The 14,370-nt window shown below is 35.5% G+C and overlaps 2 protein-coding genes across 4 annotated transcripts; one reads left to right on the forward strand and one right to left on the reverse strand.

Moving 5' to 3' along the window:
• Positions 1-4,801: 4,801 nt before the first annotated feature.
• Positions 4,802-7,182, forward strand: LOC116124785 (ribonuclease 3-like protein 1). Of its 3 annotated transcripts, XM_031410528.1 has the most exons (5): positions 4,802-4,970; positions 5,055-5,304; positions 5,902-6,014; positions 6,087-6,160; positions 6,346-7,180. In XM_031410528.1, the coding sequence occupies exons 1-5, from the start codon at positions 4,878-4,880 to the stop codon at positions 6,533-6,535; spliced, it is 720 nt and encodes a 239-aa protein (XP_031266388.1). In that variant the 5' UTR covers positions 4,802-4,877; the 3' UTR covers positions 6,536-7,180. The 3 variants fall into 3 exon arrangements, with proteins under 3 accessions (XP_031266388.1, XP_031266387.1, XP_031266386.1); XM_031410527.1 differs by having other exon boundaries at positions 4,802-4,913; positions 5,902-6,160; positions 6,346-7,182; XM_031410526.1 differs by having other exon boundaries at positions 5,902-6,160.
• Positions 7,183-7,542: 360 nt separating this feature from the next.
• Positions 7,543-13,062, reverse strand: LOC116124790 (plasma membrane ATPase-like). Its single transcript, XM_031410533.1, is given in 14 exon segments — positions 7,543-7,802; positions 7,889-8,052; positions 8,136-8,318; positions 8,414-9,183; positions 9,386-9,695; positions 9,800-9,904; positions 9,997-10,119; positions 10,249-10,368; positions 10,455-10,781; positions 10,927-11,241; positions 11,453-11,590; positions 11,682-11,780; positions 11,885-12,004; positions 13,009-13,062. Coding segments are annotated over 14 exon segments (2,925 nt in total). The 3' UTR covers positions 7,543-7,705.
• Between the last annotated feature and the right edge of the window lie 1,308 nt (positions 13,063-14,370).

Genomic DNA, 14,370 nt, shown 5'->3' on the forward strand with positions numbered 1-14,370 from the left:
CAGTATGAGCCAAGCCACATATTTTAAAGAGTAAACGCCATTTACCCACCCAGCATTCGACAAATCTACAAGTTCCCACCGATGGTTTCATAAATTATAGATTCTCACCATTAAAATTTAAATTAAAAGAAAATTATTTAATTTAATGGTTAAAGGAAAAAATGGTTAGCACACAACCGTCCCACCCCTCTCTCTCCCTCCTTTCACTCCTTCCTTTCTCTCTCGGATTTTGACTGGATTTTGCACCAAAATAGGCAGAAATCATCTCCTCATCACCGATTGCACCTTTCCCAAGCCTGATTGGTTCATTTTTAGACTGATCTTGCACCATTTTTACAATGTTTGTGTGAACCCCGACCTTGCTCGATTGACTATTCTCAGGCTCGATCTGGACGGCACCCTAACTCCATCATCATCTTCCTCTCACCATCCTCTTCAAAACCCCCACAAGCACTGCCACCGACAATTGTCGTTTCCACCTTTCTTAGCTGCATCTATCCATCGTGACGTGTGCCTAAGTTTGCTGCATATGTACTGAGTCTGCCGTCTGCCGCCAACATCAAGTTCCTCTCTTCTCCCTTGACACACCGATTGCCATCTCAGGTCACACCAGTTGCCATTTCCTACTCGCGATTGTCATTCATTTTCCAAATTTGTGAGTGGGTGGTGGTTTGTGGTTGTATTTGTGAGTAATTTGGTGGTGCTTTGTGGTGGTTGTTTGGTGGCAGCAGGGCTTTGGGGTTTAGAGGGATTGCGATGGTGGTGGATGGGTGGAATGGTGGTGGGCTCAATTTGTGGTTGTTTTTGGATGGGTTTGTGGAGGTTTTTGGGTGGGTTCGTGGCTAAGTTTGTGGCTGAATTTGTGAGTGATTTGGTGGTGGTTGTTTGGTGGCAGCGAGGCTGACTTTGGGGTTTAGAGGGATTGCAATGGTGGTGGATGGGTGGAATGGTGGTGGGTGGTGGTGACTTTGGGGTTTCGGTCATGATGGTGTTGAAAGGTGGTGGTGGGTGGATGGTGGTGGTGATGGTGGCTGGGTGACAATGTAATCAAAAGTCAGGGGCAATATGGTAATAGCATTGTTTACAACTGTGTCAAAAGTCAAAATTCATTAACAGTGTTAATTTAAGAGTGGGAATCTGAAATTTATAGAACCATGGGTGGGAACTTGTAGATTCGTAAAACCTTTGGTGGGTACATGCCATTTACTCTATTTTAAAATCCTGCTAAAAATAGAATAATATTATAAATTTGGTTTTCTATATAATTAGACCTCAAATAGCTTAGAATTCAAACTCTATTGAGATGGATTTCGGAGATTGGGAACAAAGTTTGATCATTTTTCTTTAAGTTAGAAGTATTAATTTTAGATGGGATCAGATCAATCACAAACAAAAATATTACAAAGGAAATACAACAACTATACCATAATTTAAATTTTTTATTACATCTTAGGTGAATTTTTTTTTTTTTTTTTATCATTACAAACTAATATAATCGATAGTTTTAATTACATTAGGGAAGTGATTTTTAGCCCCACCTAATTGATCTTAGGCATGACAATGTTCCCCGAAATTCTGGGGACCCATCCTGTCCTGCTCCGCCCCATATGGGCGAGGAAGCCCCGGTTTTTTCAGGGATAAGGGGTGTGGGTGTTTTAATCCCCGTCCCCAGGGATGGGTCGAGGGTGGGTGATGCCTTTCCCCCGCCCCACCCCGCCCTGTATATATTATATAAAATTAAAAATTACATAAATATGGGTCAATATTTATGTAAAATTAACTATGTTTAAACAATTAATTTAACTGTTTGTCACGTAGAAGAGAACTAACTATTGTGTTTGGTAATACTCAAATTAATTTATGTTTATGTAAAATTAATGAGGGGAGGACGGGCATTCCCCTTCCCCTGTGGGGTGGGGAAGGGGATTTTCCTATCACCCCTGTAACGGGGATGGGTACGGTGAATGAGATCCCCGCCCCGTCCCGTTGCCATGCCTAATTGATCTTCACCCCCCACTTTTAAATTCATTTTTTGTTTTGACAAATTTAAACTTAATTTAAATGATTAGAAATAACATTATAATTTCTCAATATGCTCATACTTTAATTTATATATATATTTTTTTTTCAAATTTTTAATATTGAATCTTTCATAAACCCTATACTAATTTTTTTTAACCTAAATCTAAATTTTCATAATCACTGAAACCTTTTGTTTTATTTTAAATATTTCTTTATTTGATGAAAATATAATACTAAGACTATGGAAAAATGAGTTGAAATTAGAAAATTGAGGGAAAAAAAGGGTGTAAAGGAAAAATCTAATTAAGTTTGATTTGGGGAAATGGTGTAAAACATAAAACCTAATTAAGTTTTAAATTGGGAAAGATAAACCAATTAAGCTTAGATAAGTATTGGATATATATATATATATATATATATATATATNAAGGAAGAATTCATGTTGTTATAAATTATAATATTATTTGATTGTGTTAAAGGGGTGATGAACTATTTTTAGGACAAAGTTTAGTCTATTTAGTATTTCAATTTGGTGGGAATATTCAATTAATATTTGATTACAAATATCCGTTTAATTAAAAAATAAGAACTTGAAAAAACAAAAAATTAAAATTGATACCAAGTAAATAGAGTCTTCTCCATAATTCCACTCGTCCAGCCCTCTTCACGAGCCTGTACAAGTGAGGCAAGCAAGTATGGGAGAATTTGGGAATTTTGTGAGTCTGGAGACTATAATTTGAATATCAGTTATATATTGTGTATTTGTGTTATTGGTTAATTAAATACTTTGCATTTGACCAAGTATTTGATGATGTTCTCTACTTCTCTTTTATGTTCTTGTAAATACAGTCAAATTGAATACTTTTGTATTTGAAATGTTATGTTGATTTTAACCAGGTAGTCCATAAAAGTGTTAAAACTAAGATTGATATTGCTGTATTTTTCAAAACGTATTATTGACAATGCACCGTATTAAACCCGTATATATCCGTACCGTATTTTTTCCGTATACGAATTTTATGGCCGAATTTTTATAAACGTATTTTTCACCATTTACCGTATTATACCCGTATAATTCCCGTACCCTTTTTTTGCCGTACCCGTATTAACTAACTAGGGTAAAATTAACTATGTTTAAACGATTAATTTAATTGTTTGTCATGTAGAGACGAGAACTAACTATTGTGTTTGGTAATACTCAAATTAATTTATGTTTATGTAATTAATGAGGGGAGGATGGGCATTCCCCTTCCCCTGTGGGGCGGGCTAGGGGAATTCCTATCACCCCTGTAACGGGGATGGGGCGGGGCGGGGATGGGTACGGTCAATGAGATCCCCGCCCCGTCCCGTTGCCATGCCTAATTGATCTTCACCGCCCACTTTAAAATTCATTTTTTGTTTTGACAAATTTAAATGATTAGAAATAACATTATAATTTCTCAATATGCTCATACTTTAATTTATATATATTATTTTTTTCAAATTTTTAATATTGAATCTTTCATAAACCCTATACTAAATTTTATTAATCTAACTCTAAATTTTCATAATCATTGAAACATTTTGTTTTATTTTAAATATTTGTTTATTTGATGAAAATATAATACTAACACTATGCAAATATAAGTTGAAATTAGAAAATTGGGGGAAAAAATGGTGTAAAGGAAAAATCTATTTAAGTTTGATTTGGGGAAATGGTGTAAAACATAAAACCTAATTAAGTTTTAAATTGGGAAAAATAAACCAATTAAGCTTAGATAAGTATTGAATGGGATATATATATATATAATAATATATATATATATATATATATAATTTATTTTTTTAATTATAGAAAAAAATGTACTTAACAATGAAATTAGATGTAATAAGGATAGACTGACAAACGAATCTCACAAAATTTCTCTCACAACTCTAGTGGCAGCTGAATTTTGTTTTATGATGAATTTTTCTGCCTGTTGATGTTACTTAGGAAGTGAGATGAGTGTATGTTGGATTTATAAGACTCGTTTGTCAACGTATATTGTTCAATTAGATGAGGGCTAAAAATCATTTTCCATTACTTAGAGTTAAATGATTGGCCCATTATTTGTAATAAAGCATGTGACCAAAAGCCCATGAGCCCATATTAGACAAAGTCAAACTTCATCGGCAGTTGGAAGCCCGTTTTAAATAAAAAAGACACACAGCCCATGTTCTTATGAGGGCATTTTAGAAAAGATCATATTTTTATTGGTATATTATGACATAAAATTAATAATCATTATATACTTTATTGAATAAAGATAATTCTCCTCATAGAATTAATCTTTATCTTTTACTAAATAAAACCCAAGTCTTAGATAAATTATAATAAATAAATTTTATATTAAAATACAAAACAAAAAAAACAAAAAAAGAGAAACAATTTTAAGTATTAAATAGTCAAAAAAAAAAATCATTTTATTTGATACATTTCATTCTCTATCAGTCAATTAAAAATTATTAGTTATTATTTATTAACAATGAATTTCAATATAAAATTTATGGAGATTTAATGAAATATTTTGATATTACGAAAAAGTATTTTCGAATATGCATTAAAAGTAATAGATAAAGATAACTTAAAATGGAAAAAACTACTTTATTGATTTTTATCTAAATACAATATTCTAGAAAGATTATTGAGACTCACCACTGCTTGATTCTTACATGTGACAAACTGACAATACGGATCTCTTGATGGACAAAAATAGGCGTTGGGTTTAGGTAGTTGGTTACCCTTTTCGTGTACCACCAGTTATCCATCTCTGTAAAACTTGTCATCTTTATAAGTTGGGCACGCTATTTCTTTTAATTCACTTTATTGTTCATTCATGGAGAAGAGAAATTACAACCCAAAAAAATTCAAGGTCAATCTCAAAAATCTTCCTCCTTTAGACCCTTCTACCATCTCCCCATCATCCAAGGCATGTTCTTCTTTATGTTTTGATGAATCTTTTGTTGTTTATTTTGTCAATTTTGTTTTTATGGCTTTGACAATGTTTTTGCAGGTTAAGTATGAGAAACACAAACCAAATTCAAGAGCTTTTGCACCTCGAATGGTGAAGGCTTGGCCTAAAGAGGAAACAGAAGTGGCAGATTTTGATGATGCCCCAAAAATTCCACAAATTTTGAACGTTGGAGATGGAAGTTTTTGTTCTACCAAGTACATAGACCCCAATAGCACTAGCAATATCACCGCAAAGAATATTGAAAGCAGCACGGTGAATGAAGTTTGTTACAGTGAATCCAAAAATGAAGGTACAAATCTTGACTTTTTCAACGTTTTGATGTTGTTTTAGTCATCTGTTTTGTGGGTTCTCTTCACTTGTTATTTCTAGTAGCTTCCAGGGTGCATGTGGATTGTCAGTGAATGAAAGTTCTGTTTTTCTTTTGGATTGACAAGGTTGCCTTTTGTGAACCAGACTTGATAGCTGTAACAATTGATTGTTTTGTGTAACCTTGTATTTAGGCTCAGTTTTAATTGAGAGTTAGTGTTCAGAAATTAGTTCTCTCTCAATATTCGATCAGAGAGGCCTATAAGCCTTTCCACAGTAGCATTATTAGTAAGTATTTTTACAGAAACATCTTGTGCAATCTAAATACTAGATGAAGAAGAAAGTTCAATAAGAGTGGTGTTTCGCATAAGGAAATTGCATCTGAAAGATACCCAAGTGGATGATAATTTCTAAACTGTCTGGAGCTACCGAATTGTCTAATAATATTTATTATGGTCTTAAAGTTGATTGATTACTGATTCAATCAGTCATTGGACCAGTCATTCATTCATTATCTTTCAAAAGAACCTTCAGAATCTGTTGAATTGACAATCCATTATATTCTACTTTGCATCTGTAGATGCTCCAGTTAAGGTCTCAGCAAAGTCACAATTGCACGAGGTCTGCGCTGCAGACAATTGGAAGCCTCCTTTGTTTCCAGTTAAGGTCTCGGCAAAGTCACAATTGCACGAGGTCTGTGCTGCAGACAATTGGAAGCCTCCTTTGTTTCCAGTTAAGGTCTCGGCAAAGTCACAATTGCACGAGGTCTGTGCTGTAAACAATTGGAAGCCTCCTTTGTTTGAATGCTGCAAAGAGGAAGGACCTGACCACTTGAAATTGTAAGTAAAATCTGCTGTAAAACTATATAAGTTTCAATCTTGTTGTGTTTATAATTGTAGTTATTGCTATGGTAAAAAAAAGAAAAAAGAAACATGTGGCTTACTGTATGTAATGACTGAAGGATTGCAACTTTTGCTAAACTTATTACATTAGGTCCGTGTCTAATCCGAAATAACGTTAACAGGTTCACCTACAAGGTGACATTTGTTATAGAATCCTCAAAAACCTTCTTGGAGAGCTTCGGTGCTCCTCAGCCCAAGAAAAAAATAGCAGCAGAGCATGCAGCTGAAGGGGCATTGTGGTACTTGAACCATTTGGGTTATTTTCCAATTGAGAAACGAAATTCAACTAACAAATTTCAAGCACACACTTAGATTAGATCTTCTCTTTCCTCTTACACGAATATAGGCTAGTAGCAAGAAATTGTAGCGGATTTGTTGTTTGGTTGAACCTTTGGTATAATTTGTTCAAGCAACACGCATATTCAAAATTGTAAATCTTTGTTCAGCTTACCACTTATAGAGGAAATAAAATGTACATTGTCCTATGTTATTTGCAGTAGCCTCTGTGTTGGCATTAGCAGTGACTTCTGTTTTATTAGTAGTAGTCTTTTTTAAAACAACTTTGATGTAAATTTTTAACTGAAATTCAGAATTGAATAAAGGCATGCTCCAATATCTGGCTTTTACACTAGTGACTAATCCAAGTTTACTTCATTTCTCATTCAGCTTTTTTGTCGTCATAGGATGGTTCACCTTAGAGATTATTGTTAATAATAAAGCAGCCTTAAGAACAATTTTTGAGTGCTAAAAGAAATCACAGTTGATCATGCTGTTTATGATAAATTTTGTATGTTCTAAGCATAATTAAGAGTTTGAGAGTTTTCAGAATCCAGTTTTACATATACGACATAGAAATCAAAAACTTAAACCATGGATAGATAGATTCTAAATTCTGTCTATATTTTATTTTCTTGTCTCTTTTTTATTTTTTTATTTTCGTGGCTGTTTCTGTGGCTATTTGGCAGCGGATGCTGAGAATCCTGGAAGAAAATTGCAAAAGTTACAATCAACTATTAGCTCAGATAATAGTTAATAATCAACAATTCTTGATAGATAATTTGTCGTCATCACAATGCTAAATGAGCAGAAGTTTAAATTAGTCTGCAGTTTAATGAGCTATAAAGTCTGCTGTGACAGTTTTATGTCACCACTTTGATTTGTGACTTCAAATTAGGCAACTCAAATCACATAAAGTTAGAAACACATCCACAAATGGGTTGTTTTCAATTCAAGAAGAAGATGAGGAATGCAAAAGAATGGGAATTTTGATTGAAAAAGAAGGTAAGAAAGAATACATATATACTAAAATAGTAGAGCATTTTGTCAATTTCATAATCATTTTTCTCAACCTAGGATTGTCAGAGAAACAATCTCTTGTGTTGGATTATTCCCAAAAACTTTCTACCTTCCTTTAAAATCATGGGTGGACTTGTAATTATCTTGTCTTGTGTCTTGTCTCTTAAAACTCTTGTATCCTTTCACTTAAACAGTGTAGTGTTGTTGAATGGTATCAATGTCAAGTCCTTTCAATTTCACCACAGACTCAACATGCCCTTTGAGTGTGTGAAGCTCCCTTAGCCTGGAGATTAAACAAATGGAAACAAAACTAGTTGTTAACATAACGTCTATATATAAATAATGATATTAGCTTGAAACGATCATCACCTTGCAACTTCAGCACGCCTCTTCGCCTGTTCAGCAATCTCAGACAACTCCCTGTAGTTCCTTTCATTGTCTGGAGGCTGCAGTCCATGGAGAGTTCGTTGTGCCAGAGCCCATTGTGCCTCTCGTTCTCCCCTACCGTAATCCTTCTTTGTTGTGAAAGCAGTCTGCATAATGAAGTGCATCGTGAGGGCAAATCCAGAATCATAATTCCTTAGGTTTCAAAGACTTGAAGAAAATAGATAGATACCTTCTTCTGGAGAAGGGTATCCCAGGGCCTGCCGGTCATAAAAAATCGGACCATGAATTTGATAACATCCAATGGAAAATAGGTGACAAGGCTGTAGAGCCATATAACTCCAGCCCATCCCCATCCAATTCCACTAACTTTTGCATAGCCAAAATTGGCATACACAGCTATGATTGTTGCCAACTATCAGTCAAACAAGAAAATATCATCAGGTCAAATCTGGTATTATATGCAAGTGAATGATAGAAGGAACCTGACCTGAAATTTCATAAACTCACCAGTTGTGCAATTAAAAAGGCAGTGATAAGCAGAAGACCAGGGCGTTCGATGAAAGACCAGCTCCGGGAGCGAGTGACAAAGATCAGTGCCTGACTTACAATACTTACTTGGAGGTAGACTGCTGCTGTGAGCTCATGCTCGTTATTATTTATAGGTCTTACACCAAACTTATCCTGAAAATGTTTAACAAAGTTTAGTTAATTTTGCAGAGATGAAGTCAAAGGTGCTAATTTAGCAAGGTCCGGGATTTTTACTGTGAAGAAGGTTGATTTGTAAGCAGCCCAGAAGAAAATAACAGTCATGACAGCGAGGTAGCTGCCAAGGAATATGCCAGTAGTAAAGATCTCCTTGAGCTTCCATGAGTCTGGGAGAGGAGATGGCTTCACTCTGTCTTTAGAAATGGTCATGATCGTTCCATCGTTGAGTATGGCAATGACCAGAACCATAAAAGGTGAGAAATCGAACTTCCAGATAAGAGCAAGGAGCAAAAAACCCAGCACAATACGGATGGTTAAAGAAACTGCATATATGGTGTAATTTTTCATTCTCTGGAAAATGGCTCTGCTTGTTAAGACAGCATGCACAATTACGCTCAATCCTGGCTCTGTTAGCACTATATCTGATGCACTGCGTGCAGCATCAGTAGCATCAGCAACTGCTATTCCAATGTCTGCTCTTTTTAAGGCCGGAGCATCGTTCACACCATCTCCAGTCATTCCACAGATATGCTTCCTTTCTTGTAGCTTCTTCACAATCTCATATTTGTGCTCTAAATACTTACACCGTTAGATACTAGCAGTGTAACAATATTCATATAACAAAATGTAGTTTAATTAAAGTAGCAGCAAAACAAAATTATAACACAGATTTGGTTCACTCGAAGTCTAATAGTTACTTGCTCAACCTATGAATTCATTACTAGCTGTCAAATTAACCTAACTAGCATATGCTATTTTATTTTGCCTAATTACCTGGGAACACTCCGGCAAAGCCATCTGCCTTCTCTATAAGCTCGTCAACAGGGAGTCCAGCAATAGACTCATCCTTGTGCTCGCCGAGGAGGGCTGAAGAGGGATACATGTTGGTTCCCATACCAAGCCTGCGACCAGTCTCCTTGCCGATGGCTAGCTGGTCACCAGTGATCATCTTGACATTGACACCAAGATCAAGGGCACGACGAATGGTCTCTGCACTGTCGTGCCTTGGAGGATCAAAGAGAGGCAAGAGACCCAAAAATTGCCAGGGTCCTCCCGGGCTCTCCTTGGTTCTCTCTGGAACTGACTGAAACAAGGCATATTTTTTCCTGGTGAGATTTTGTTCTATCCCCTTTATTTGCCTCATTACTTTGATGCAGTTCTTTAGTTACAAAAAGAATACAAACTTACCTGTCTAGCAACAGCAAGCGATCGAAGTCCACGATCGGCAAACTTACCAATGATGGCATGAGCTTTCTTACTTACATCTTCACGAAGATTGCAGAGCTCAATGATCTAAAAAATATTTGACATGTTAATTAGCAGTAAAAAATAGGCAAACTGAAGATTCAAAAAGAACAAGTAATTTGTGCCAACTGATATATTACCTGGTCTGGTGCACCTTTGCTGATTCTGTGCCAATTTCCCTCCGCGTCGATGTATGTTATGGCTGTACGCTTTTCCACTGGGTTAAAGGGCAAGAAATGCACCTCTGTGATTCCTGCTCTGGCCTGCAGAGTTTGAAAAGGAAAAAGAAAACGAAAAATCATATTAGGAAAAAAAAATGTTTGATGAATTAGATTCAACAATTTGAACTACAATTGCATAGCAAAATGGTTAATGTCTCCAATATAATGCACCTCTTTGGGGTCTCCCAACATTCCAACAATACAAGTATCAATGGCATCCTGATTTTCAAACCTGGAGGCCCTAGCCCCATACAAAATTATGGTGTCCTTGTCGATGTCCTTCACGAATACCTGAAATTCATAGATAACTTAATATCATAACTGAAATTGCCTCAAAGTCAATTAAATTATGCTCTAGTTCCTTCTTTTATTATTACCTCAATCATGCTCTTGTCTACTGTAAGCTTGTTGAGAGTAAGAGTTCCAGTCTTGTCACTGCAAAGGACATCCATTCCTGCCATTTCTTCAATGGCTGTCATCCTCTTGGTGATAGCACCTTGCTGTGAAAGGCGGTGTGAGCCAATGGCCATTGTCACAGACAACACTGTCGGCATGGCAATTGGAATCCCTCCAATGAGAAGCACCAAAAGATTATCAATTCCACTCCTGTATGGCCGGTTCTGAATTGGGTATATCACCACTATCTCTATAACCATCCCTATTGCAATGGAGCATATGCAGAAGTTTCCAATGGCTGTCAACACCTGATACATCATCACAGTTTAATGCAAATCAAGACCCCGTTTTTTCAATTGAGATAGTCATGCCAGTTCTTCTCTTTTGAATCAGATAGATTCATATCAGAAAGAAGTTGATAAAACAAGTATAATATCTTCATGGTTTATGTACCTTTTGGAAGTGCCCTTCTTGATTGGTGCTGTTCACGAGATGAGCAGCTTTACCAAAGAAAGTGTGGACGCCGGTGGCGATGACAACAGCCTCAATCTCACCCTGCTTGCAAGTAGACCCGGAGAAGACTTCATCACCAGGACTCTTACTCACCGGCAAAGACTCGCCGGTCAGTGCAGCCTGATCAATCTTGAGCGGGTCGCCCTCCAATAGACGAGCGTCTGCTGGAACAATATCTCCCAACTTGATGCTGATCACATCTCCAGGGACTAAGATTGAAGCCTCTTGCTCAGACCATGTTCCATCTCTCAAGACCTTAGTGTTTCAGGCAGAAACCAAAAACTCAGAAAACCTTCCACAAATGAAATTTTGATTTTCCTTTATTCAATTAAATGTAGGGATTCAAACTTTAAACCTTTAACTTTGATATTATGTTAAATTGTTATTCCACCTAAAAGCTTAAGCTAATAAATAAGTGTTTAACATTATATTGGTCCAATAATCATGTATCCAAAGAAAAATGTACCTTGGTTTTGGGAGCAAGACCGGCCATAAGTGCAGCTGCAGCATTCCCAGCACTGTTTTCTTCTATGAAGCTTATAGTTGAATTGATCAAAAGCAATACCACAATACCAACGAAATCCTGCCAGTCCGGGGGCCTTCCCTGCATTTGTTCACAAAATTCGTAAACTGAGAGAATGTTAATTTATTTGAAATGGCATATTGACAAACACATTCACAGAGGTTAATATTACCCCTCCATTAGCCAGTACAATGGCCATGATAGCAGCAATCTCCATGACCCATGAGAGAGGATTCCACATAAAGCCCAGAAATTTCAGAACCTTGTTATCCTGTGTACACATCAGTTATATCCTAAATTACTCACTCAATAAAGTTTCTCTCTAGAAAATAAGAAGAAGAAGAAGAAGAGAAGAAGAAAGTGCAGAGGAAATGCCTTTTTCTCTTCTAGTTTATTTGGACCAAAGATTTGGAGCCTCTTTTGTCCTTCCTCGCTTGACAAACCTTCCCTTGAACATTTCAGTTGTTCAAATACTTCATCAACTGGTATGCGCTCCTTTATATACAAAACAAATCATAAGTTAATATGAATGTTAATATGATCACATTGATGAAGTTCTATGAGGTACTGCAAATTCGACTCTGAAAATTTTACTTGACGTCATTACGCCAAATTATTTGTTTCATAAATGTTTGAAGCCATGCATGCACATCAACTTCATCTAAGTATCAACTAGAATTTAAACAACCAAAAATAACGTAAGTTTTACAGGATACTTTTTGCGAAAACAAATCAGAACAATGTATTATGTATGATATAGATGTATGCAAGGGCGGACCTCCATAGTAGTGAGTGAGGGCTGGTGTCCCCACTAAAATTTCATTGGTTTGCTTTGGTTTTTTGTTTTTGTTGGATATGGTGTATACTTCTCTTAGCCTTTGACAGATTGTTTGCCTACAACGACTCATTCAGGTGGGTTTAAAGTTAGTCAGTGGCGGATCCAGAAAATTTTTTTAGGGTGAACCAGAATAAAAACTAATTACATATTAATATTTTTGTTAAGGTGGGCCAAAATCTAAAAATTATATATATTAATATTAAAAAGAAAAAAATTTGAGGGCTCACCCAAAAATGGGCTGGATCCGCCCCTGAAATTAGTTTACTAATATTTGAGTATGGGTTGGGTTAGATTCGAGTAAGTCCAAATAGGGTTAGGATTCTATTATGTATTCTCTGTAATAGTGAAAAAATTAATATGTGAAAAGAATAGAGAGTAAGAGTAAGTTGCCTTTATAACTGCGTCAAGTTCTTATACCTAATAAAATTATCTATTTAAATGTTGAATGTAGTTTATCTTTCGGTTTTCAACAGTTCTGACTAGTGTTTCTAAATTTAATTCCAATATTCAATGATATATCATTATATTTTAAACTTTGCCCTCTTAAAATTAATTCCTGAGTCTGTGTCATAACCAAAACAAACATAGAGAACAATGTACATCACGAGCAAGACATGAAGCAAAAAGAAGAAAACATTTTACAAAAACAAAGGAAACTTACAAGGTCGATGTTCTCTTTCTTTATTTCCTCCAAGCTAATCGCCTTAGACGCCATTGGTCGGTTTCTTTCAACCTTCTCCCTCACTCACTTTCCTCAAACAAAAAATGAACATAAAAATTTTGCTCAAAAACTCTGCAAGTAGCTACAGGTTTAAATATATATTTTCTGTTTCTTTTTTCTCTTTGTTTCTTGTTTTCTGTTTTCTGTTGTTTTTTTTTTTTTTTTTTTTTAGTTTACTGATAATAAAATCTAATAGTAGAGCGTGTTTTGGACATAATTTCGGTGTTTATATGGAAATGGTTGCTTAGTTATAAACCTCACAAGAGCGAAGGACTTGGACCTGAGCCCCGGTCATTCGCTTTCGCGCTTTATTTCTCTATTCTCACTGTGCCTCTCGTCACTGACCAATCACACGCTCTCGTTTTGGTCTTTGCCTCTTTGCTTGGCAGTGTTGGGCTGTGATTATCACTCATCGACACACTTCCATGGGGAGTGAAGGGATTCGACCGTGGCGGTGTTAGAGGATGTGAGATCTTGATTTTGTCAATATGTAGGAAATTTTACAGTTAAGTGAAGAGGTTTTTTTTTTTTTTTTTTTTCATATGAATTTTGGTTACTTGTAATAACCAAGCAAATATTGTTTTTCTTAAATAAAATATTGATCAGATAATATAATACCAAAATTAAATTATCAATTATCATATTCTGGTTTGAAGAAAAAAAGAGTTATTTTAAGTGATGTTATATTGAACACTTTTTTTTTTTAATTATCAGGAGTATCCAGACCAATTTACACGTACCTCAAGTAATCTCCCGAAACTTTGAAACTGTCGATCAGGTAAGAGTTCTAATGACCACCCTTATTAGTGTCTAGGGTAACTCAAACTCAAGAGCTTATGGAAGCTTCTTTTGCTCTTTAATCATCAGGTCACCTAGTGGTGGTTTATCTCCCACTTTTTTTTTAATCTAAATAGCCACTAGTTTTTTAATTTAAATAAGCATAAAAATGTAGTTAAAATAGATAGATTGGGGCCCCTTTTTCCAATATTAACATTTTCAGGGAAATTATATTTAGCCCTCATTTTCTATTTAATTAAGGGTAAAATAGTATTTAGAGTAAAAATATTAACATTAGGTTTTATAAATATTAGGCTCCGTTTGGTTCATTATTGGGTAGTTTTTAGAATAATATTTTGAAAAAAGTTAAATTGGGCTGGTATTACGATGTAGAATTTGAAAATTAACAAAAATACCCCCTATATTTGTTTATTTACTAAACACCCCTATAATAAAATATTAAAAGTTAACAAAAACACCCTCAACACACCATTAAATACAGATAGCCGGCCACCATTGCCGGAA

Source organism: Pistacia vera, unplaced genomic scaffold (genome assembly GCF_008641045.1).
Source record: "Pistacia vera cultivar Batoury unplaced genomic scaffold, PisVer_v2 Contig156, whole genome shotgun sequence".
Classification (NCBI taxonomy): Eukaryota; Viridiplantae; Streptophyta; class Magnoliopsida; order Sapindales; family Anacardiaceae; genus Pistacia; species Pistacia vera.

Coding starts and splice junctions, on each gene's coding strand:
- LOC116124785 (XM_031410526.1), top strand. CDS start 4,878: ATGGAGAAGAGAAATTACAACCCAAAAAAATTCAAGGTCAATCTCAAA. Junction 4,971..5,054: donor CCATCTCCCCATCATCCAAG/GCATGTTCTTCT, acceptor ATGTTTTTGCAG/GTTAAGTATGAGAAACACAA. Junction 5,305..5,901: donor CAGTGAATCCAAAAATGAAG/GTACAAATCTTG, acceptor TTGCATCTGTAG/ATGCTCCAGTTAAGGTCTCA.